At 53.4% G+C, this 23261-nt stretch overlaps 3 protein-coding genes across 4 annotated transcripts in view; 2 read left to right on the top strand and 1 right to left on the bottom strand.

The window, feature by feature from the left end:
- Positions 1-798: 798 nt before the first annotated feature.
- Positions 799-10478, bottom strand: LGI3 (leucine rich repeat LGI family member 3). The gene is made up of 8 exons (XM_066267830.1): positions 9910-10478; positions 8992-9063; positions 8148-8219; positions 7595-7666; positions 7385-7456; positions 6379-6548; positions 6050-6214; positions 799-3205 (listed from the first exon to the last, which is right to left on the bottom strand). Exons 1-8 carry the CDS (start codon positions 10452-10454, stop codon positions 2388-2390), a joined length of 1986 nt encoding a protein of 661 aa, XP_066123927.1. The 5' UTR covers positions 10455-10478; the 3' UTR covers positions 799-2387.
- Positions 10479-16608: 6130 nt separating this feature from the next.
- SFTPC (surfactant protein C) lies at positions 16609-19181 on the top strand. Its single transcript, XM_066253258.1, has 6 exons — positions 16609-16665; positions 17377-17535; positions 17877-17999; positions 18219-18329; positions 18686-18833; positions 19035-19181. Exons 1-5 carry the CDS (start codon positions 16624-16626, stop codon positions 18821-18823), a joined length of 573 nt encoding a protein of 190 aa, XP_066109355.1. The 5' UTR covers positions 16609-16623; the 3' UTR covers positions 18824-18833; positions 19035-19181.
- Positions 19182-19963: 782 nt separating this feature from the next.
- BMP1 (bone morphogenetic protein 1) overlaps positions 19964-23261 on the top strand; it is a 44810-nt gene continuing 41512 nt past the window's right edge. For both annotated transcript variants that reach the window (XM_066267807.1, XM_066267817.1), the window contains exon 1: positions 19964-20257. In XM_066267807.1, coding sequence (XP_066123904.1) covers positions 20104-20257 — 154 coding nt within the window. In that variant the 5' untranslated portion in view covers positions 19964-20103. The remainder of the gene's footprint in view (positions 20258-23261) is intronic.

The raw sequence follows: 23261 nt of genomic DNA, 5'->3' as shown, positions 1-23261 counted from the left end.
TCTCTCTCTGTCTTTCCTCTCTCTCTCTCTCTGTCTCTCCCTCTCCTCTCAAAAAAATGAATAAAAAAAAATAAAAAATAAAAATCATACTTCTGCAGCAGACACACTCTTTGAAGGGCCGTGCATATATTAATAGACTAAATATTGAGTGCATTTAAATCTCACATGAACCCTGTCGGGTTGCTATCATGACTCCACACTTTACAGATAAGAAATAAAATACAAATGGGCTAAGCAATGTGGCTGTGGTTGAGGCCACCCTGCTAGCAAGTGGCGGAATCAGGATTTGACAAAGTAGGACTGATCATCGGTGTTGCAGAAGCAGCTCAGGCTCCAGGAAATCAGTCCACTTGCTTGAACTCTCACACCCAAGGCAGAGAGTGGCAGGGATGACAGGCATTTGCCCCACAGAGGGGGTGGGAGGAGAGGGATGCTGAGCTTGTCTTTGGCCATGTTGATTGGTATTGACCTGACAGAGGACAGACTCCAGTGGCCCCAACACTGTAATCTCCAGGAAGGAACACTTGGGCCATGAGTCAGCCCCAGGTGGTGGAGACGAGTCATACTCACCCAGCACCTCAGCGTCATCACCATGAACTCACTATTCCTGCACCAGCTGACCTTTGAGGTGCCTCATTCCTTGGAGGGAAGGGAGCGAGGAGGAATGGGGTCTGAAAGCTGATGCTGAACCCCTATGTGCAGGAGGGACAGACAACAGGCTCTTTTCTTAATGAAATAGCTATTGTATCGCTGACCATTGCCATTGGACACCTGAGAGCCAGCAGTGGGGTGGGAACTTTTTATTTGAAGTAAGTGAATTATAGCATTACCCTCAAGTGACCCCTCATACACACACACATCCTGCCACCAGAAACTCCTCACAGTGTGAGCGCTGGGAAGAGCCTCCCCTCCCCTTGCTTTCTCCACCAGCCGCTACCTCGCAGCTGCCTACCCCCAGCACACAGCAGAGGGCAGCAGAAGCTTGGCTCCACGCGCCATTCCACAGGGCCCTCACCCTTTTACCACTCGGTCTGCTCTAAAAGGCCTGGCTCTGGGGTGTGCATCTGTGGGTGGGAGGGGTGCCAGCGCCCCCAAGATGCTCTCCAGCCCGCCTCTACTCCTGGCACCCGCCCAGATGACTCAAGTGCTTGCAGGGTTCCTGGCCCGGCCAGTTGTTAAACCTAGCCAGAGGAGCCAGCACAGCTCAGGGTCCACATCTCAAAGGAGGGGCTGAACCAGAAAGCAGGGGCAAGGGTCCAAGGTTGGAGCAGCTACAGGAAAGAGAAGCAGTAAGGCTTTTGTCGGTGGTCTCCTGTCTAGAGTGATGGATCAGAGACGAAAACAAAGCCAGCACTGGGAGGGAAGAAGTCAGGGTCTGCTAGGGCTATTGTTATTGCTTTGGGCAGAGGCGCTTTGCCCCCAGGAGGTCAAGCTGGTGCCCAGAGGTTGGCACCACCATTCCCATCCTTATCAGCTTCAGGGTTGGCATATCAGGGATGAGCAGGGTACTATGTACCTCCTCCAAGAAGAGAGGCAAGGTAGTGGAGGGAGGCTCCATTTGGCAGAGCTGAACCTGCAGGTGTACATGAGGAAACAGGGGTATGCACAGATGTGTGTGCGTGTGCCTGAGGGTGTGCGCCAGATCCTGCATGTGTACATGAGGAAACAGGGGTATGGACAGATGTGTGTGCGTGTGACTGAGGGTGTGCGCCAGATCCTGCATGTGTACATGAGGAAACAGGGGTATGGACAGATGTGTGTGCGTGTGACTGAGGGTGTGCGCCAGATCCTGCATGTGTACATGAGGAAACAGGGGTATGGACAGATGTGTGTGCGTGTGACTGAGGGTGTGCGCCAGATCCTGCCCGTGTACATGAGGAAACAGGGACATGGACAGATGTGTGTGCGTGTGACTGAGGGTGTGCGCCAGATCCTGCATGTGCATGCAGGAGGAGCGAAAGGGGGCTGAGTGTGCCTGCAGTAGGAATGATGTGGTTGTGGCTGCAATGTGGGGTGACAGCAGGTTAAACAGACTCCTGGAGCACCGACAGGAGAGACCAGAGGGTCAGAAGGATCAGCCCAGACCCTTCCTCCCAGCACTCCTCCCTAAGCCAGAGCTTGTGGGAGGCAGCAGATTGAGGGAGCCTGCAGGTGGGTGTGGGGTCCACAGATGGGAGGGCCTCAGGCACCGGGCTGACTGGTACATATATGAGTCCTCATGCTGATTACACCTATGACTAGTGGCGCCCAGGGCCAGTCCATATGGTGCCCGTGCTCACCAGGACTGTGTGTGCATGAAGTTAGCTATACATGTCTTCACACCAGCACACACACTGCTCACCCAGGGAATCCTCCTCAGCCTCCAATCCAGAGGCCTCGGCACTGCTCTAGGCACTGAGATCCACCACTACATGCCGGTACACCAGTGTCTGTCCCTTGAAGCTGGGGGCCAGGAGCAGCTGGGCATCCCCAGCAGGCATGTAGCAGAAGGCCCGAGGGGCCTGCACAGCCAGCTCCTGGAACCGTACGAACTTTTGCCATCCTTCATCCCACTGGTAAATCTGGGTGAAGGAAAAGTCGCTGCCCAGTGCCAGGTAGCGGCGGCCACCCACAAGGAAGGGCTGCAGGGCCAGCGAGCCCCGAGAAGGCAGGGCCTGCACCTCGGAAAAGCGGGTGCCCTCCCAGCGCAAGATCTTGGAGTCCCCTATGTAGCGGCTGAGGCACAGGTAGCTGTCACGTCCCGCACGGAAGTGTTTCACAGCCTGAGCATCAGGCACCTGAGTCACCTCACCCTGGGCCACAAACTGCTTCTGGGTGCGGCTCCACTGATAGATAACCGGTGCCTGGGAGCTGCTCGACACAATCAGCCGAGGCTTGCCCTCACCATCCACAAACTCCAGGTCGGTGTCACGGTGCCAGGCGTGCAGGGCCTGGTGGGAGTAGAAACCACTCTGCTGCCAGCGGTAGAGGCTGGTGGCACCTGCCTTGGAGCTGTCAGCCACGGCAAAGTACCAGTCACCGTCAATGCGAAAGGCCTCCAGGTCATTGGGCTTGCGCACACGCTGTGGATCGATGTCCTGCAGCTTGGTGAAGCGGGTGGTGTTGGGGTCCCAGTGGTAAATGTAAGAACCACCAAACAGCTGGGCCACCACCACGTACAGCTGGCTATCCACCACCATGGGCTTGCAATGCACGGCCGAGGGGGCTGCGGGAAGTAGGGAAGCAGCATCAGGCAACACAGGTAGCTTCGTGCCCCTGCCCAGCCTCAGGAAAGAGGGTAAGTTCCCTCTGCCCCTGGGCAACGGCCAAGTTCCTCTGCTAACAGTGGTCCCTAGCCCCTCACCACTGAGGTTCCTATAATTGCTTAGCAGCTAATAATTAGTCTCAGCATCACCCTCTATCCACCCTTGTACCCAGGTTCTAATATAAGCTCACACCAAGCACAAAAGAGGTGCCCCTCAATACTGACTGTTTAACCATAGTGTCAGTTATTAAATTTATATCGTGTGCAGTCACTGTGCTAAGTATGAACACATTGTCCTAATTAATCACTCTGAAATGCACCCTATTATTTTGCCATTTCATACAGAAAAAAAACTGAGGCTTAGTGTATAAGTGACTCACCCAAGCCCTGGCCGGTTGGCTCAGCGGTAGAGCGTCAGCTTAGCGTGCGGAGGACCCGGGTTCGATTCCCGGCCAGGGCACACAGGAGAAGTGCCCATTTGCTTCTCCACCCCTCCGCCGCGCTTTCCTCTCTGTCTCTCTCTTCCCCTCCCGCAGCCAAGGCTCCATTGGAGCAAAGATGGCCCGGGCGCTGGGGATGGCTCTGTGGCCTCTGCCCCAGGCGCTAGAGTGGCTCTGGTAGCAACATGGCGACGCCCAGGATGGGCAGAGCATCGCCCCCTGGTGGGCAGAGCGTTGCCCCTGCTGGGCGTGCCGGGTGGATCCTGGTCGGGCGCATGCGGGAGTCTGTCTGACTGTCTCTCCCTGTTTCCAGCTTCAGAAAAATGAAAAAAAAAAAAAAAAAAGTGACTCACCCAAAGCTACCTACTGGCAAGTGGCCAGTTAGAGGAAGGAGGGAGACTGAGCTTGTCCACGACTAGGTGCCAAATGACAGCCTGATGTCTGCGGAGTTGTGTATGAAGACACATTCTCCTTAGAACTTTCACTTTTGAAAGGCTCAAATGTACTTGTGCTTGGCCAGACTGATCTGACCCGTTCCCAGGCACCTAAAGCATATGGGGCCACACTCCTTACCTGTCCTGGTGTTTCTAGTCATCGCCTTCATGCACCCTCCTTCCCTTTATCACCCTACCCCTTCCTAGGGGAAGCCCAGGCTGAGCCACAAGCTTTGTCAGTCACTGCCCAAGTACCTCCGCAGCCTTGGTCTGCCCCCACCAGCAGCTCCTGATCACCCAGGTCCTGAGCCAACTCAGCTCAAACTCTCCTTGCCCAAACACCACCAAGCACCTCAAACTACAGCTACCAAGAACTGAGCTCCACATCTACCCCCAAACCTGCTCCTCACCCTCTTCCTCTGTTCTTGATGTCAATTGGTGGTTCCACCTAATCACCCTGTCCAGAAACCTAGGAGCCACCCCCAACACCTCCTTGTCCCTCACTTACCCACAGCTGATCAGTCCCCAGGTCCTATCAACCCTCCCTTCTGTTTTCTAGTCCAGTTTGTGTAAGATCGGTGTTATTTCTTTTTTTTTTTTTTTTTTTTTTTTTTTATTTTTCTGAAGCTGGAAACGGGGAGAGACAGTCAGACAGACTCCCACATGCGCCCGACCGGGATCCACCCGGCACGCCCACCAGGGGCAACGCTCTGCCCACCAGGGGGCGATGCTCTGCCCCTCCAGGGTGTCACTCTGCCTCGACCAGAGTCACTCTAGCACCTGGAGCAGAGGCCAAGGAGCCATCCCCAGCGCCCGGGCCATCTTTGCTCCAATGGAGCCTTGGCTGCGGGAGGGGAAGAGAGAGACAGAGAGGAAGGAGGGGGGGGTGGAGAAGCAAATGGGCGCTTCTCCTATGTGCCCTGGCCGGGAACTGAACCCTGGTCCCCCACACACCAGGCTGACGCTCTACCACTGAGCCAACCGGCCAGGGCCAGTGTTATTTCTTTTTTAGGTGTTTGCTAGAATCAGAGAAACCATCTGGATCTGGAGTTTGTGTTGAGGCAACGGGTTTTTCTTAATAATGACTTCAAGTTCTTTCATAGATATAGGTTGATTTAAATTTTTTGTTTCCTTTTGTGTCAGTTCAATCCTCACCACTGCTGCCTCAGTCCAGGCTCCAGCTGACCTCCCCCCACTAGTCTGCCCACATGTCTTGCCCCATACCTAGCCACTCTCCACAAAGCTTATAAAGAGAGTTGTCTAAATATAGATTGGATTGGCTAACACACTTTCTCAAAGTTTGTCAATGGCCTGGTCCTCAACTTTCTTGAGCCTGCCACTGTCCTCCTTGAACCTTATCCTGTAGTCATATAAACTGGTTATTTTATACATGTGCTCACACTCATACAATAAGCTGTTGCACACCTTCTTGACTTTGCTCATGCTGTTCCCTCTGCCAGAACATCAGGGACATTTTTCTCCTTGCTAAGTTTCTCAGCCTTCTAGACTCAGTTTAAACTCAGTACCTCTTCCTATCTCCTCTTTTTCAGTTCACTATCACTACCTAGTTACTGAAGCCAGAACCTGGACATTACCTCTGACTCCTTCCCCTCCTTCATCCTTCAAGACTCAGTGTAGGCATCTCCTCCACCAGGAAACCTTCCTTGATTGCCCTCTTTCTTGTGTTTCCAGTACATCATGTTCATATTTCCCCCCAAGCACTGACCTATTATACGGATGTTATCTGTGTCTATATCGGTCTCCATCTAAAGACTAGAACATTCTTACAAACCGAGACCATGTTTCATCTATCTCTCCCCCTACACTAGGAACTCAGTGGATTAGAACAATAAACACCCCACCCCACTGCCTGCCACCCTACTCCCGCTCTCCCTGGCTGGGGCCAGCACAGCCAGGCTGGGCACAAGTACCTGGGATTCTATCATAATCTCGAAGCTGCCGTTCAACATAGTCCCACTTGAGGACAGTGCAAGCACTGGCACCTGGCTGGGCCAGAGCCACATAGAGGTCGCTGGAGTAAAGAAAGGGCTCCGCTGACACCGCTGGGAAAGACAGGGTCTGGTACAGCACAAAATCTGCAGGGATGGAGGGTGGTGATAAGGGAGAAGAGTAAGATTCTGTTGGATGATAAAGGTTGCTTAGCAGGCAAGGCAGGGGGCTGGGGGGGGGGGTCCAGGCAATGCCTGTGGAGCTGCCTTGGGGAAGCCCAGCCTGAGGCCAAGGCAAAAGCATCTCATACCGGTAGTGATGCAGTCGAACTCCTGCAACGGCAAATCCTGCACCTTGTGCTCTTGGAAGCGGGGTGGGCTGGCGCAATAAATGGGGGCCACAGTGGTGTTGGTGTGTGCCAGCCACTCCACTAGCCACTTCACCTTGCAGTCACAGTTGAATGAGTTGCCTCTCAGGTCCCTGATCATGAGGGCAAGGAGATGACATAGAGCGAGACAGGCTCTCAACTGCTCAGCACACCCAGGCCCTCAAGGTTTCAGAAGTAGATATTGTCAAGGCTGCTGCTGGCTGCTCCCATGGCACCTTTGGGCCCGTTAGAGAACGTTTCCCCTTGGGGTGGATGCAGCCTTGTGGACGCCATCGGAGTGAGGGCTCAGTTCAGCCCCTATTTGTCTCCTTTGCCGGGTGCCTTTTGCAGTGTATAACCTGCTCAACCCTGTATCTCACCCTGCTCCCAGCCTTCCACAGTCCAGGGCTTTTGATCTCTTATATAAAAGCTGATCAATGACTGTAGCTATACTATCAGACTTTAATGTAGATTCAAATCAAACATACAGGCCTGACCTGTGGTGGTGCAGTGGATAAAGCGTCAACCTGGAAATGCTGAGGTCGCCGGTTCGAAACCCTGGGCTTGCCTGGTCAAGGCACATATGGGAGTTGATGCTTCCTGCTCCTCCCCCCTTCCCCCCCCTCTCTCCCCTCTCTATAATGAATAAATAAAATCTTAAAACAAAACAAAACAAAACAAAAAAAACATACATTTAGAAATCACATGTTTAAAAAGCATACACATAATGCCTCGTGTGCATTTTAAGAGGGCCCACAGATACCTTGAGGAATCCCAACTTGGAAGGCTACCTATCTATATATAATTCTACCTAGCATTCTTAGAAGCACCCCACCCCAAAACCAAACCCTTCTAGCCTCTCAAGACTTTATGATCTTCCCAACCCTGGCTCCCACACCAGAGAGGTCCCTTTGTGGCACTGTCCAAAGAGCTAGGACTCAGGCCTTACAAGTCGCTCAGGATGTCCAGTGGCCGAAAGATGTCTCTAGGCAGTGTCTGCAGGTTATTGTTGGCCAGTGAGCTGCAAGAGAGACCCATGGGTCACCTGAAGATTGTGGCCAAGCCCAAAGGTCACAAGAGACAGGGATACAGGTGGGTGGGGGTGGGGTGGAGTGAGGCTTTGGTCCAGTCAATGAACATATGAGTGGGATGTACTCACAGGTGTGTTAAAGACTTGAGTCCTCTGAAGGTGAACTTGGATAGTGCCCAGATGTCATTGTTCTCAATGAAGCTGAGGAAATGAGAATGGTCTCAGCCACCACTCAGGATCCCAGGACTCCCTACCCCCCGCCCCACCCCCACACACCTATTTCCCTATACCATGACTAGATTCCAGCCCATGGCCCTCAGACAGGCCTTCATTCCAAATCTAGAGACAGGGCATCGGGCAGGATGCCTTAGGCAGCGAAGTGGATGACATGCCACTGCTCTGTTCAAGTTCTGCAGTCAGAGGGTCCACCCGCCTCCCACAAGGCCCTGTCCATACAGGAACTGCAGCAGAGGCAGGTGGGAGAATGCAGTCAGAGGGTCCACCCGCCTCCCACAAGGCCCTGTCCATGCAGGAACTGCAGCAGAGGCAGGTGGGAGAATGCAGTCAGAGGGTGCACGGGCTTTCATCCTCCACCCTTTCTCATTCAACTTCCCTTTCAGCACACCCAGGACCTCCTCCTTCTTCCCTTCAACTTCCCATTTCCCCTTTCCTTCCCACACACAGATATTGCAGGTGTGACAGTCCTGTGAAGGCATTGTCCCCAATCAGCGTAAACTTGTTGGAGTTGAGTAACCTGGAGAGACAAAGGCAGAATTAGAGCTTCCAAGGGTGTGCCTGCTGCCTCACCCCTGGGCTTCCTCAAGACCTAGCTGCCCTGCCTCCCACCCTGAGGACCCCAGCAGAGAACCCTAGAGCAGGCTGGGAGACAAGACTAGGCAGGAGCCTTTTCTGGTTCCAGATACTCCCAGGGTCCAAGGGTAAAAAGAGGCAGAGAAGAACTCTCCTGGCAAGCTAGGTCCCTCCCCATGGCATCTCTGTTCCGTCTCCCAGGTTCACCCAGGCTCTGCCCAGTCCCTACGGGACTGATGGTGAGAAAGAGGTGGAGTAACTCAAATGTACTCTCTCCTGTGACTAGGGCTTCAAATGTAAACAGCCCTTTTTAGAATTCTAGGTCCTCTAGTCTTCCCTCTGTTCAGCTCCCAGCTCTTGCTTCAAACCCTGGGGTCACCCCCTGCAGTGTCCACCCTCTGGCACCAGCCCAAGTTATTGCACTCAATTCCTTTGGGTGTCTAGAGGAGTCAGGTCCGTTCCTAAATGGCCCCCAATACCTACTTCTTGGCTTTTGCATGCAACCCCTGCGCTCCTTCTCCCCAACCAATGCTCTCTCCACTCTTCCCGACTCCAGGCTTTCCAACTTTTGTGGCATATGCCGTCAGGGCCAGAGGAGGGACACCTGCGTCCTGCTCTCCAAAGGCTACCTATCTTCTCCAGTCCAGGATCTGTCTGTTCCCTTCCACTGCCCCTCCCCAAGCCACCACCCGCCTCCCACAAGGCCCTGTCCATACAGGAACTGCAGCAGAGGCAGGTGGGAAAATGCTCCATCCTGGATCTCCGAGAAGGCAGCATTCGCCAGCGTCCTGCGGGGGACACCTGAGTCAGTGCTGTGGGAGTATGCAGGGACTGTGCTGAACCCAGGAGCGGTAGCCAGGGCAATGCCTTCTGGATGCACTCGCCCTGGAAACTGCCCGTGTCGGCAGCCTGACCCTCCACCTGGGGCTGTCTTCCCCTTCTCACTGCCTGCCTTCATCATTACTCTCCCTTACTGCCTCCCTGAGCAGCAATGGCCACAGACAGCTTCCCCCTCAGCCAAAAGAGGTGCTATTAGCCACTCTCTCATAATCCCCCAAACACCACAGTGTGCTGGGTGCTGTTGAGGGATAGGGCCCTGGGAGGGAGGTGGGGATTGGCACCGTGCTCTCAAAGACCACAAGCCACTGCTGCAAGTAACATGCTGGCTGGCTGGGTGCAGAGTGGCTGGCAAGACCAGTGGTGGGCATCTGCCCCCTGCCAGGGTGTTGTGTGGGTATATCTTGCTCCCACCCCTCCCCCTGCTCAATCCCTCTCTATGTCTGCTAGAAGCCTTTCTGCCCTTGGTGTGACATCATGCTCAGGGGCTCACATGCTGGGGTAAACAACCCCCTCCCTACAGGTCCAGAACCCTGCACATAGTAGTTCTCACTGATGCTACTGGTGTGGATGACTCATTTTTGGCTGTGAAGTCTGTTTTCCCCAGCCATGGCTGCTGAGCCTGCTTGACTGCAGACCTCCCTGCCCCACTGATACTTTGAGTCCCCAGTCTTGAGGACCCCCTGGAGTCCTCCTCTGTAGAGGGGGGTGGGGTTCTCCCCATCAACTCCCAGAGTGGTCCTTGCCTTCTTTCCCCTCTCAGCTCACCACCCCCTGGGCCAGAGCTGGGCACTCACAGAGAGATGACCTCCGCAGGCAGGTTCCTGGGCACTGCCTTAGAGTCCACGCAGAAGGCCGTGTCTCTGGTGCAGGAGCAGGTGGGTGGACAGGGGGGCATTTTGGGGGGCCTCTTGGCGCTGACTTGCAGCATCAGGCAGAAGCCAAGCGCAGACAGCACCAGCAGCCGGAGTCCTGAGCCCCACCTGGTCCGCAGCCCCGCCATGCTGCCTGCAAGCTCTGCCTCCGGCACGGTCCTTCCCTGCCCCACCGCTCTCTCCACCGCGCGGGCTGACACCGCCTGGCCACCGGTAGCGGCTGCCGCAGCGAGGGCCCCGGCTGCGGAGAGAGGACTCCTCCGGTCTTCGGCGCCGGCTGCGGCTGCCTCCCCTGCTGGCTCTCGGGAACCAATTCGGATTGATACGCGGAGGAACGGAGCTGGAGGCTGCCGCTTTGGGGTGGCCACCGACCGCAGCGGCCGGGGAGCGCAGGGCGGAGGGGGAGTCTCCGGCTGGGAGTAGCCAAAGAAGGGAGTGGCTGCCGTCCTGGCCGCTCTCTGCTGCATGCGGCACTGGCGATCTCTGGGCCATTCGCCTGTGTCTGGTACCCAGAGCGTCTCTGCGCGAGTGCATGTGTGTACGGTGTACGCGCATCCTAGGACGGCATGGCTATGCGAAAGTGTCTCTGCAGCCATATGCACTTGTGAGGCATTCCCGCATAGCGAACCGTGGGTCTCTGTGTCCCCTTGTGCCCTCAGGGGATACATCCACTCAGCAGATGCATGGGCATAAATGACAGGTGTGCATCTGTGTTCACGTGTTTCCACGGCTCATAAACAAAATGTGCCTTCGTGTCTACGTGAGCTGGAAAGGGTAATGTCATTACTGGAGCTGAGTGGAAGTGTGTGGAATTCTGGAACATTTCCCATTACACAACCACAGCCTGCTGGAACCAGGAAGAGACTTGAAAGTTTTCCAAACTAGACCTTTGTTTAACAAACGAGGAAACTGAGGCCTGAATCAAGAGAAAAGTAGCCACACTGGATATCATACCTACTGTGTGTTGTGGGGTCTACTTACTTAACCCTCTCCATCTTTTGAAGTAGATGATATTAGTCCCCTTTTACAGTTCCCAGGAACCAACTCATTAAAGTGACCCCCATAGTCACTTTATGGAGAGTGACAAAGCAGGGGTTTAAGCCCATTCTGCCCTATTCCACAGTTCACAGCCATTCTTCCATACCAGGGGTTTTCAGAGTGTGGTCCAGGCCGCCCAGAGGTCCTTAAGAAGCTTCCAGAGACTGTTTGAGGTCCAAACAAGTTTCCTATTAGTGTTAAGACATTATTTACCCTTTTTATTTTTGTGATCTCACAAAGTGCCCTGGAATTTTCCAAAGGCTACGTGATGTATTTTCTACTAAGCCAGAAATGAAAGAAATTTGTAAAAATGTAAAACAATGACACTTTTCTAATTTTTTTGCTTATAAAACCGTTAATTTCATTTAAAATTTTATGTTGTTATAACAATCAATTTATTATTGCTATTTTAATTCACTAATACATATTTTTAAATTTCTCAGTAAATATAAATATGGTCAACAGCAATACACATAACTCCCATAAACAAAAGCTCTTTGGGGTGGGTTCTCAATACTTTTTAAGAGTGTTAATGGATCTTGAAACAAAAAGCTTGAGAACTGCTGCTCTATGCCATGTTACCATCCAGAGGTGTGAGCATGTGGTAATGGTGGGGTTAACTGTTCCAAAGGCTCCCAGGTACAACACGGGGAGCCTGAAAGTCAGATGGCTGGGCTCCTAGTCTTGTGCTCTTTCCATATCAGTCCCAGGAAAACCTAGATCACTGGGTTTAAGATGCTTCATGAGCTGTCTGCAGCCTTTGCTAGCACGGGATTCTCTGGTCTGAGCTTACGCCCATGCCAGGGATGCTCCTGCCCTTTGATGCTCAGTTGCCACTGCTTGGTTTGCTGCCCGTGCTCCCCTCCCCATGCCAGCTTGTGGGAAGACAGCAGTGAGGGTGGGGAGGGTGGCTGGGGCAGCTGGGCAACCATCCCCACTCGTTCCTGGCACGGCTCTGCCCAAGACACAAAGAGCCGAGTAAATCCTGTCATGCCCATGCAGCTGAGGGGCTGGAAGGGAGAAAAAGGTAGACACACATAGAAAGAATGGCTACTATAGGGCTCTCCACTATCATAGTTCTCAGTGGCTTTAACCAGAGACAGACAGCGAGAGGAGGCCAGGTCCTACTCTTAGCTAGTGAGAAGAGATGTCCCGGCAGATGAAGATAATGATAATCGCGATGATTGGATTTTCACATCGTGAGGTCATTGTATGCTCACAACAGCCTAGAGAGGGAGACAGGTCAGGCAGTACTAGTCCCATTTCACAGATGAACACTGTAAAGCCTATAAAAGCAGAAGGTCTCATTCAAGGTCCCAGAGTTGGACAGCGATGTACTGAGACCTTCACATACAGGAGGAGTGAACTATTGGCCACTTGCCAGGAACCTCTCATGTTTGGTGACAACAGTCTTATCATTGACTATGATTACATGTTGGCTGCGTGCATGCACCTTGCCCCGAGGCAGGTACAAAGAAGCTTCAGGAAAGCCTGATCCCAGGGCTGGTCACATGGCTGGCAGCCAGGTTGGGAAGATAAGAGTGCCCACGCTGATGGAAATAACAGTGTGTGCTAAGTGGCAGGTGAGCATGTAGCAGGTAGGCTGGGAGACTTCAGAGAGGAATGGGCAGCATGGACTGGGGTGAGACAGTCACAGAGTGGGTGCCATTGGTTCTTGTTTGGCTTTTTAGGGTGAGTGGTATTCAGAGTGTTGGAGAGGCACTGAGGGTGGGCTTTCCAGGAGGAAGAAATAGCCTAGGTAAAGACCAAGAGATGAGAAGGCTGAAGCAGAGGGCTGTGGTGGGGACAGCTATGCCTGCCCAGCTAAAGTTCCCTCCTTCCTTCCTTCTCCAAGGTTCCCAAGACCTCTGCCAGGTTGGTGCCAGTGTCTAAATTTTCCTAATGAAACTGGAGGGCATCTTTCCTTCTCAACCTTCAAACAGTCAAAAACAAGTAATGAAAGAAAGGAAGGAATAAAGAGAGAGAGAGAGAGAAAGAGAAAGAGAGAAAGAAAGAAAGAAAGAAAGAAAGAAAGAAAGAAAGAAAGAAAGAAAGACAAAGCTATAAAGCTCATGAGAACTGCAGCCTAAGGGCAGCCTACAGAGTAGACTGGGGTTCAAAGGGCATAGGCTTCTCTCCAAGAAAGATCCCTGTTTCCCTGCACCCCGCAGTGATGCAAGCCCTGCACAGTGCCTGCTCAGAACAAGCCCCGCAGCTGGACTAGGCAGCCCCCCAAGATGCCCACAGGGACTGAGATGCTGGCAGTTATCCTTGGCTCTCCTGCTGGCCTGCTGCCCACCCGGTATAGGTCCAGTACATGTGAGTCAACCCATCAATCCAGTGTTGCCAGGACAACTGGGGGTGGGAATGGGCCCTGGGGGTGGGCAGGGGCGGGCACTGCGGGCAGCTGTCCCCTACATCTGGCACCTGCACAGAGCTGAGGCAGCACACAGTTGAGAGGATCTTCCCCCTCTCTTCTCTTCCCCTCTTTCATTCCTCCTAGGATACTTGCCTGCTAGAGGCTAAGGCAAATATTTAAAGGGGTAGTTGAGGGGGGTGAGGAGGGTGGTGGAAGCAAACATTTCCTTCCTTTTCTCTTCCTCCCATCCCGGCTTCTCAGGGGCTCTCAGCTTAAATGCCACGCTGTTGTGCAACTTAGAGGCTAAAGGCCCTCTGAGGAGAGAGGGGGCCCTTCACGGGACAGGGAAACCTGCCAGGGCTGGAGAGGTGGGGGTCTGCTCTGCATTAAAGGGCAGGGCCAAAGTGTGAGGAAGCCTCCAGGCCAAGGGCAGAAATTAGGGTGCAGTGTTGGAGTTAGATGATAGGAAAGATAAGGGAGTGAGACCAAGAGAGGAGCAAGGGGGGGCCCTGACTTACCCCCACACAAGTTCAGAGGTGAAAGGCAGGAGAGCACAGCTGGCCCAGCAAACAGAGGGGAACCCAGGAGAAAGGATGCTGCCATTAGTCAGCTGGGTTTAGTACATGAAACAACAGATGGCTTTGGGGAAAGAGCAGAAAAGAGATAGAGGAGAGAGGAAGGTCCACAAAGCAGGTCCCTAAATCTTCTCAGGGCAGATTTAGGATCAGAAGGTATAAAATGAGGAGTGCAGAGAGAAAGGGTGCCGGCAGCACAAAGCAAGTGGACTGATTTAAGGGTGAGGAGGCTGGGAACCCATCAGTTGCCACATCCAGCCCTGTACAAGGCTGTCTGGGTGTAAGAAGTGTCAGGTGTGGAATCTGCCACCTAAAGCCTTCAGCTTGACCTATAAAAATAGTTTGCTGTTCACTTGACACAGAACCCCCTCCCCCATCATAAAACTCAAGAGGCACAAATCTTCGTGTTCACTTTTAAAATGCTCATGAAACTGCTCATGCCATCAAGGGTATGAATATCCAAAAAGCCACCAAGTAGCTGATGGATGTCACTTGACAGAAGCACAGAAGCAGTGTGTATAATTTTGTCATTACAATGGTGTGACAGTTGGCAGGTGTGCTCAGGCGAAACAGTGGGGCTGGACACAGGGTTGGTGGTCCAAAAGGAGTGCTGAAGTTGTTGTTGTTGTTGTTTTACAGAGACAGAGAGAGAGAGAGTCAGAGAGAGGGACAGACAGACAGGAATGGAGATGAGAAGCATCAATCATTAGTTTTTCTTTGCGACACCATAGTTGTTCATTGATTGCTTTCTCAAATGTGCCTTGACCGTGGGGCTGCAGCAGACCGAGTGACCCCTTGCTCAAGCCAGGGACCTTGGGTCCAAGCTCAAGCTGGCAACCTTGGGGTCCTGAACCTGGGTCCTCCGCATCCCAGTCCGATGCTCCATCCACTGAGCCACCACCTGGTCAGGCTAGGAGTGCTAAAGTTTTGCTGCACATGCTCTAAAATGCATAGAGTGGCCCTGGCTGGTTGGCTCAGTGGATAGAGTGTTGGCCTGACATGTGGATGTCCCAGGTTCTATCCCTGGTCAGGGCGCACATGAGAAGCAACTATCTGCTTCTCTTCCCCTCCCTCTCCCCCTTCTCTCTCTCTCTTCCCTCCTTGTAGCCAATGGCTTGGTTTATTCAAGCTTCGGCTCAAGATGGGGGTTTCTGGGTGGGTCCAGGTCAAGGCACATGAAAGAGTCTGTCTCTCTATCTCCCTCCTCTCACTTAAAAAAATGCAGAGTAATGTTGAACTTGATGGTTTAGATCAGGGGTCTCAAACTCAACTCAGCATGTGGGCCGCAGAGCAAGATCACAGCCGTTTGGCAGGCCGCACTAGGTCTACAAAAGGCAACTGTTACGCAACACTTTTCTCACTGCAGTTGAAAACAAAAAAAAATCAGTACAACAAGCACAATCGTACATGCAGTTTACTCAGTGTCACAAAACGACCAGAAACTGTAGTTCGCATCACAACTGCTGTTAACTAAGCTAATATCTAGCTAGGATGCTAGAGAAATGAAAAATACAAGTAGGCCCCTAGGCTTACTTAATTTTATCCAAAATATTTTGAACTTCGTGGATTAGTCTGCGGGCCGCACAAAATTGTTCGGCAGGCCGCATGCGGCCCGTGGGCCGCGAGTTTGAGACCCCTGGTTTAGATGTAGATTCTCTAGTCATTGAGCACATCCAGGTGAACAAAGCTCCCAAGATCTGGCGCAGAACTTGCAGAGTTCATGGGCGGATTAACTTATGCATGAGTTCTCCCTGTCACATGGAGAGGATGCTTACTGAAAAAGAGCAGATTGTTCCTAAACCAGAAACGGAAAGTACATAAAAAAAAAGACATCCCAGAAGAAATTGAAGAAACAAAAATGGATGGCTCTGTAATAAATTCAGCATAAAATAAATGCAAAGAAAATAAAAGCAGGGGGGAAACGCCTTCTTCAGTTTACAAACTAACCCATAGCAAAGAACGAAAAACCTCATGTTAGTTAGTAAGAATATGTAACCAGAGGGGACAGAGTTTTCAGAATTCAGAAGACAATGGCCATGGAAAAACAGGTTAGGTACAGAAGTGTGGGAGGTGGGGAGACAGGTAAAGTATTTGAAGTGAAAATCTGATGTTCCTGGAGAACTTAAAACCATTTCTGAAGCCCCACACTGATAACCTTCAGCAGCGCCCACTCTGGGTCCCCAGGCACTATCTCCTCACCCCTATTCCTGGAGCTCATCCTTAGCTTGGGGAAAATTCTTTTGGGAAAAGTGTACTCCCCATTGAGTTAGACTCTTGGCTTCCTGAGAGCTTCGGCCTGGCAGAAGAACAGGGAAAGCCACAGGACAGCAAGGGCAGGTGCCAGCGAGAAAGGCAGGTACGCCAGGAAGACACCCATGGTGAAAGACACAGATTGTTCAAGGGCAAGTGTGTTTATCTCACCCAGCTTTGCTCTTGCTGGGGCCAAGAGGACTCATGTGCCAGGGTCAAGAGCCCTTAGGCACTCTTGCAGCTGGCTTATCAGAGTCTCGGTTCTAGAGGGCCAGGAACAAACAGGCTTCAAAGCCAAGGGCTTGGCTGATAGATAGGGGGCCAGGTCCTTCACTTCTGTCCCCTCTCCTATTGGCACCATATAAGACCCTTGTCGCAATTGAGATTTGAGGAGGGGAAGGTATCTGCAGCAAGATGGATGCGGGCAGCAAAGAGGTCCTTATGGAGAGTCCACCGGTGAGTGTGACCATGTTTTGTGGGTGCCTGTGTGTGGTGGGTCCTGCCTCCTCCAACCTGTTTCCTCATCCACATTCATCCACCCAACCAACCTAGGACTGCGCTGAGTAGGGCAGGAACATCCACCACTAAGACAGAGTCCCCTGGGGAGGTAGACGGGCAGCCAATGCTTCCAGGGAAAGGGGCTGAGTGCTACCAGGAGGTCAGTGGAAAGAGCTGCAGAGGGCACTGAGTTGGGTGCCATTGCTTGGAGTGGGAGGTCACGGAAATGCCACAGAGAAATTGACACTTGAGCTGGCTCCAGAAGACTAAGTAGGAGCTCCCAGGTGGAGAAGGAGGAAGGAACTGCAGGAAGAATGGTGGTGTGTGTAAAGGCCCTGAAGTGTGAGCATGGATTATTTGGGGGAATGGACAGGGACAGGGTGTGGCTGGGGTGCCAGGATTCTTAAGGAAACAGCAGGAGATACGACTGGTGAAACAGGCTCTCCTGGGGCTCTCCAAGCTAGCTAGACCTCACCTCTAACCATCTGAGTTTGTCAGAATCCAGGGCACCTCTTCCAAGAAGCCTTCTATGATCTCATCTCTCCTCTGTACATCCATAGTATTGATTGCCCAGCCCACGAAGGGTGTGGGTGGGTGTCTAGTTTGTGTAGGGATAAGAGGGGGCATTCTCATGACCACACTTGTCTCCTTCCTGCCCCACCACATCAGGACTACTCAGCAGCCCCCTCGGCCCGGTTTCGCATCCCCTGCTGCCCTGTGCACCTCAAACGCCTTCTCATTGTGGTCGTGGTGGTGGTCCTCGTTGTCGTGGTGATTGTAGGAGCCCTGCTCATGGGTCTTCACATGAGCCAGAAACATACTGAGATGGTGAGCCGGCCTGGCATGGGGTGGGCAGTGGGTATAGGACATGTCAGAGAGGTGGGCTGGGGGTGGGGGCCTGGGAAGATAACTGCCCAAGAGAAATGAGAGGAGGAGGCAAGGGGCACCTTATGGAAGGACAGAAGCAAGAACAGGGTGGCAAACCTGGCCTGGGCTTTTCCACTGGGCCCTTGCCCCTGCCCCGCAGTGGGACAACCTGTCCCACTCAGGCTCTCTGAGCTCTAAGGGAAGAAGGAATTGCATTGAGTAGAGAGGACTGAAGATGGGTATGAGTACCGAAGGGATAAGTGGGGAAGAGGAATACCAGGCAGCACTATGCCCTCTCCCAGGTCCTAGAGATGAGCATTGCGGGGCCAGAAGCCCAGCAACGCCTGGTCTTGAGTGAGCGTGCAGGCACCACTGCCACCTTCTCCATCGGCTCCACTGGCATCGTAGTGTATGACTACCAGCGGGTGGGTATGCCTGGACCTCTTTACCTTGGGCCTGGGGACCAATGACAAGATTCTGCTAGGCCTACCCAGCTGTGCCACTTCATACATATCCACCTCTCCTCGCCCTCCAGCCCTTTTGCCTCCCCTGTGCCAAACCTAGAGGTAGATGGCCCCGGATAAGGGTTAGAGGGTGAGCAAGGCAGGGCCTTCCTGAATGAACTCTGGGGTTCCTGTGCCCAGCTCCTGATTGCCTACAAGCCAGCCCCAGGAGCCTTCTGCTACATCATGAAGATGGCTCCAGAGAACATCCCCAGTCTTGAGGCTCTCACTAGAAAATTCCAGAACCTCCAGGTGGGTGTGAGGGTGAGAAGGAGTGGGTTTCCTCCCTCCCAGGCCTGCTGGGAGTAGCGTTTGAGATGATGGCTATTTGTCACCTGTAATGCACTGACTCCTGGTAGGCTGCCAGGTGAGTGCCCCTCTCTAGACTCACCTGCAACCCCCTTCCCTACCTATTCCCAGCCCAAGCTGCTTGTTTCAGCTGAACCCACATACCACCTGGGGGCTTCCAACTCCAGTACAGCCTCCTCTTTACTGGTGAGGAAACCGAGGCTCAGAGAAATTGCCTGATATGCCTGAGGTCCTACATTCAGAGCCTCAGGTGAGACAGCAAATCAGTTCACAGGCTCCAAATCAGGTGCTCTTTCCAGGTCAAATCTGCAGTTTCTCCTTCCAAGCTGGGCCAGGAGGAGGGTCATAACACTGGCTCAGTGTTCACCAAAAACCTGGACTTCCTGGGCCCCACCCTGCGCACCCTGTGTGGTGAAGTGCCCCTCTCTTACATCTAGGACCCTTCAGGTGAGTAGATGTGACCGCCAGGGCACCTGAGCACCTGTATCCCAGGAAGGCTTGGGCCACCTTGCCTTGTCAGATGATCTGGCACAGAGGGATCCATTGAGGCTGGTCACCTAGGGAGATCAGGGTGGAAAGGTCCACAGACATCCCCCTAGCCCCGGTGGCCCTCCCTCACATAATGAACAGTGTTTCTTTGCTTCACAGAGCCTGCGAAAGCCCGAAGGGGACAGGAAAGATCCCCGAGCAAAGGGTCTTTGACAAACAGACAGGAAGCTGCTCCTGCCACACCATAGAAGCTGTGGGAGAGGGTTGGGAGCCCAGCAGAGCCCCATCTCGGGGCTCCTACCACATAAAAATAAAGCAGCCTGATGGAAAAACAAAGGGTGTCCCTCTTCTCTCCTCCCACACCCCCCTGGTGCTGCTCTCAGTGGAGGTGGGCTAGAGGAAGGGTAAGGCTGGGGGGCAAAGGGGGCTTTCCCGTTCTCGCTGTCTGAGGATGATGCGGGAAGAGGGTGCCGGGGAGCGATCCACTGGCTTTAGGCGCCCTCCAGTGGTGTCTCCCGAGGGATGGCGAGAGACTCGAGGGACCGGGACCATGATGGGAAGGAGCGAGGGTCCGAGAAAGGAGGAGACCAAGAGACACAGGCTGAGAAGCAAGAGCAGAGACCTACGGATAGAGCGAGGAGGAGGCGGCGCGAGTGACCTGACAACGTGTCCCGCACCATGAGGAGCTCGGGACTGGCGCGCACGGGAAAAGAACCGCTAGAGGGCGGCCGGCGGGGCGGCCGCCGCTGTACCCCAGGACCTGCACCCCACCCGGCCCGCGCCCTGCGTCCCGGCCACCCGAGCCCCTTTCAGGGCGAGGCGCCAGCTCGCCCTCCCGCGCCCGGCTGGCGCGCAGCCGGGGCCGGCAGACCGTGATCCCGGCCCCGCGGGGGCTGAGCTCCTGGTTAAAACCCGCCCCCCAGCGAGCTCATTTCCCTAAAGGGAGGGGGCGAAGGAGGGAGGGAGAAAAGGAAGGAGAAAAAGAAGGGAAGGGAGTGAGCGGAGAGGCTGGAGCGGGCGGCCGAGGGGCGGGGGACAGGAAGGAGGGCGGCGAACGCAGGGAAGGGGAGAGGTGAGGAGCGCGGGGGGGCCCCGGGCGGGAGGGCAGCGCCTCCCCCTCGCCTTCTGCGCTCCGCTTCCCCTCGGCTCCCGCGTCCGGGCGCGACCCGCCGCCGCCGCCGCTGCCGCCGCCGCCGCCGTCGCTGCTACAGTGCCCGCCGCCGCCAGCATGCCCGGCGTGGCCCGCCTGCCGCTGCCGCTGCTGCTCGGGCTGCTGCTGCTCCCGCGCCCCGGCCACCCGCTCGACTTGGCGGACTACACCTACGACCTGGGTGAGGAGGAGGACTCGGAGCCCCTCAACTACAAAGACCCCTGCAAGGCGGGTAAGCGGCCTGCGGGCGCGAGAGCGGCGGGCAGGCCGGGCCGGGAGGCGCGAGCGGCCGCGGGTGCGGGTCCGGGTGCGGGGGGACGATCCGGTGTGGGAAGCCGGGAGCTGCCTGGTTGGCATTGCTGTGGGGAACAAAAGAAGGAGGGAAAGAGGGAGGGGAAGTTTGGGGGACTTCTAGGACTGAACTTTTGCGCTGCTTGTGAAAACCTCTGCCTCTAGTCTTCCCAGAGGATTCCTGGATTCCTGGGGGCAGGCTCCCTGGGTTCTGGAGAACCCTGTGGGCTGGAGGAAACTTTTGTGGCCAAACTCTCTCGTGTGTGTGTGTGTGTGTGTGTGTGTGTGTGTGTGTGAGAGAGAGAGAGAGAGAGAGAGAGAGAGAGAGAGAGAGAGAGAAAGTTTTTCCTTCTCTCTACTCTTTGGCTCCAGGACATTGGTGTTTTCCAGACCTTATATCTGGGCTGCCCCAGGACTGCACATCTGTCTCCGGGGTTTCGGGGTGGCCTGCATCTCCAAGGAGCAGCTCTCCTGAGGTCCCCACTCAGCCCAAGTGGAAGAAGGAAGCTTTTCAAGGGCTCCTCTGAGATCATGCCCACTCGGTATCTCGTGGTTCCCCTCAGCGCAGCAGCTTTCTGGGACGGGAGGAGACAGCTGTCAAAGTCAGAGAAGCCAGTGCAAGAGGGGAACTTAACTCTGCCCCTGTGTGCCAGGGGCTCCTACCAAGGCCAAGTTTAGGAGAAAGGGGGAAACACGGAGAACTCAGACACTGTATAGTAGTTCTCTCAGTCCACAGACACTGGAGGGTTATTAGCCAAGGTCAGGGTCCTAGTGTGTGTGTGTGTGTTCTTTGTCCACGAAGACCCGTGTAACGCCTTCACTCCTGCTACTCCCAGAGGAGTCTCACCGTTGTAGTGACCAGATGGCCAGGCACTCCAGCTGTTTGCCTGATCTGATGACCCTGAGCAGGCTGCCTGGAAAAGAGAACACACAGGGCATAAGATATCAGAACTTTTCCTCGACTTCCTGTCTCTGACTTCAGCCTGTCTCCAAATAGCCAGACACAGAGGCAGTGGCACAGCTCCTGGAGTTTTAGGAGTGTCAGTGTGTGGCTCAAAGGGTGGGAAGGGGGAAGCAAATTGCTAGAGTCCTGACTGTTGGGACCACTCTTTGAGTAGATGGATTACAACAAACTACGGAATTGGAGCCACTTCCTATGAGAGGGGGAGAAACCAAATCCCTCTGCCCTTCTTCATCCACCCCTGCTGGACTGTGGTAAACGGAGTTAGCTGTCATCTTTTTCACTGGGCTTAGGGTGGGCATGAAACTAAGTGGAGAGAGTGTGGGCTTTGGGGGCAGGCAGACCTTGCTGTCAATCCTGGATCCACAACTAGTTAGCGGTACCACCCGGGGAATGTTAATTAGTATTTATGAACTTGGCTTTTCTCACCTGTAAAGTGGAACTGATAATATACCTCTCCATAGAGTTTGTGGTAAGGGTTAAATATGAGAACGTATATAAAACACTTATTAGAGCTTAACACACACTAAATAAATAATAAACACTAAATGTTGGCTGTCTACCCCCTGTTTTCTGTGCCTTACACTCTCACTTCATTTTTTATAAGGGAATAGGCTTGATTTTCAGGAAGAGAGTGTCTCCCTGACCCTGTCTTTGTCACTTATTCACTCAACTGATGTACATTTACTGAATGCCTAATATGTGTCAGGTCCTGGGCTTGATGATGTGGAAGATACAGAGAAGTGTAAGGAATGGACCCTGCCTTCAAGGAGCTTACATCCCAGGAGGGAACAACACATGGGACAGCAACCAACAGCACAAACCAAGATTCACATGTGCCACCTTGGAGGGAAATGCCCTAAAAGCTCAAGGAGCTTCCTATAGCCCTTGTGGCGGTGGTGGTAGAGAAATAGTGATCATAGCAGGCTGGGAAGGTTTGGGGGTCTTCGTGGAAGAGCCAGTCTGGGGCAAGGCCTTAAAGAATGGGTAGGAAGCCAATCTGATGGATTTTGTTACTAGTTGGAAATTGGAAGTGATTTGCAGAGTAGCAGGAGGCTAAGCGCTTTATCCCCAGGCTCAGATTTCATGTTAGGGTGGGGCTGACTGATTTGGAACTTCAAACAGGGTTCTGGAGAAAGCTCCATTGGGGTGAAGTGAGACTGGTGGGGAGCCGAGCCAGGCTTGGGAATGGCTGAAAGGGCCGAGAGCTTGACAAGGCCAAGACTCAGGGTCAGATCAGGCCTCCCTCCTGGGTGTGACTGGTGCAGCCCTGCCTTCCTTCCGACTTGACTCCTTAAGATCCCGCGCCCACATCCTCAAGCCTCAGGTCCCCAGGCTCTTCTGTGTCTCCTGCCGGGCCTTGCCTCTTGCCTCCTCTGATCCCTGACCTCCAGGTGTTAGAGGTGATGATGGCAGGCATGCCTGGCTTTGCAGGCATCTCTCATTTTATTATGCTTTGCAGATACTGTGTTTTTTATGAATTGGAAGTCTGTGACAACTCTGTATCAAGCAAGTCTATCAGTGCCATTTTTCCAACAGACTCAGATGGTTTAACATTTTTTAGCATAAAAGTATTTATAATTAAAGTGTGTACATTTTTTTAGACATAACAGTATTACATACTTAATAGACTATGATATAGTATAAACACAACTTTTATATGTACTGGGAAACCAAAAAATTCATGTGACTGCTTTTTTGCAGTATTCACTTTATTGCCATGCTCTGGAACCGAACCCGCAGTATCTCCAAGATCTGCCTGTACTTCCTTTGGATGTACCTGGTGTGCCTGCTTCTCTCTGTTCACTTGACCCTCTTTCCTCTCCTCCTGTTCCTTGCACGCAGAGGACTGAATGGAAGCCCCATTGACTCCTCTGACCTACCTGTGATCTCAGGATAGCCAGGCTGCTTCGTTTGAGGTCCCTTGCTATTACTCTCAGAGTTATGGTTACTATTGCAGTAAGGGCAAGATCAAGACCCGTGA

The sequence above is a fragment of the Saccopteryx bilineata genome, chromosome 1, assembly GCF_036850765.1.
Source record: "Saccopteryx bilineata isolate mSacBil1 chromosome 1, mSacBil1_pri_phased_curated, whole genome shotgun sequence".
NCBI lineage: Eukaryota > Metazoa > Chordata > Mammalia > Chiroptera > Emballonuridae > Saccopteryx > Saccopteryx bilineata.
This window is presented reverse-complemented; position numbering and strand designations above follow the sequence as displayed.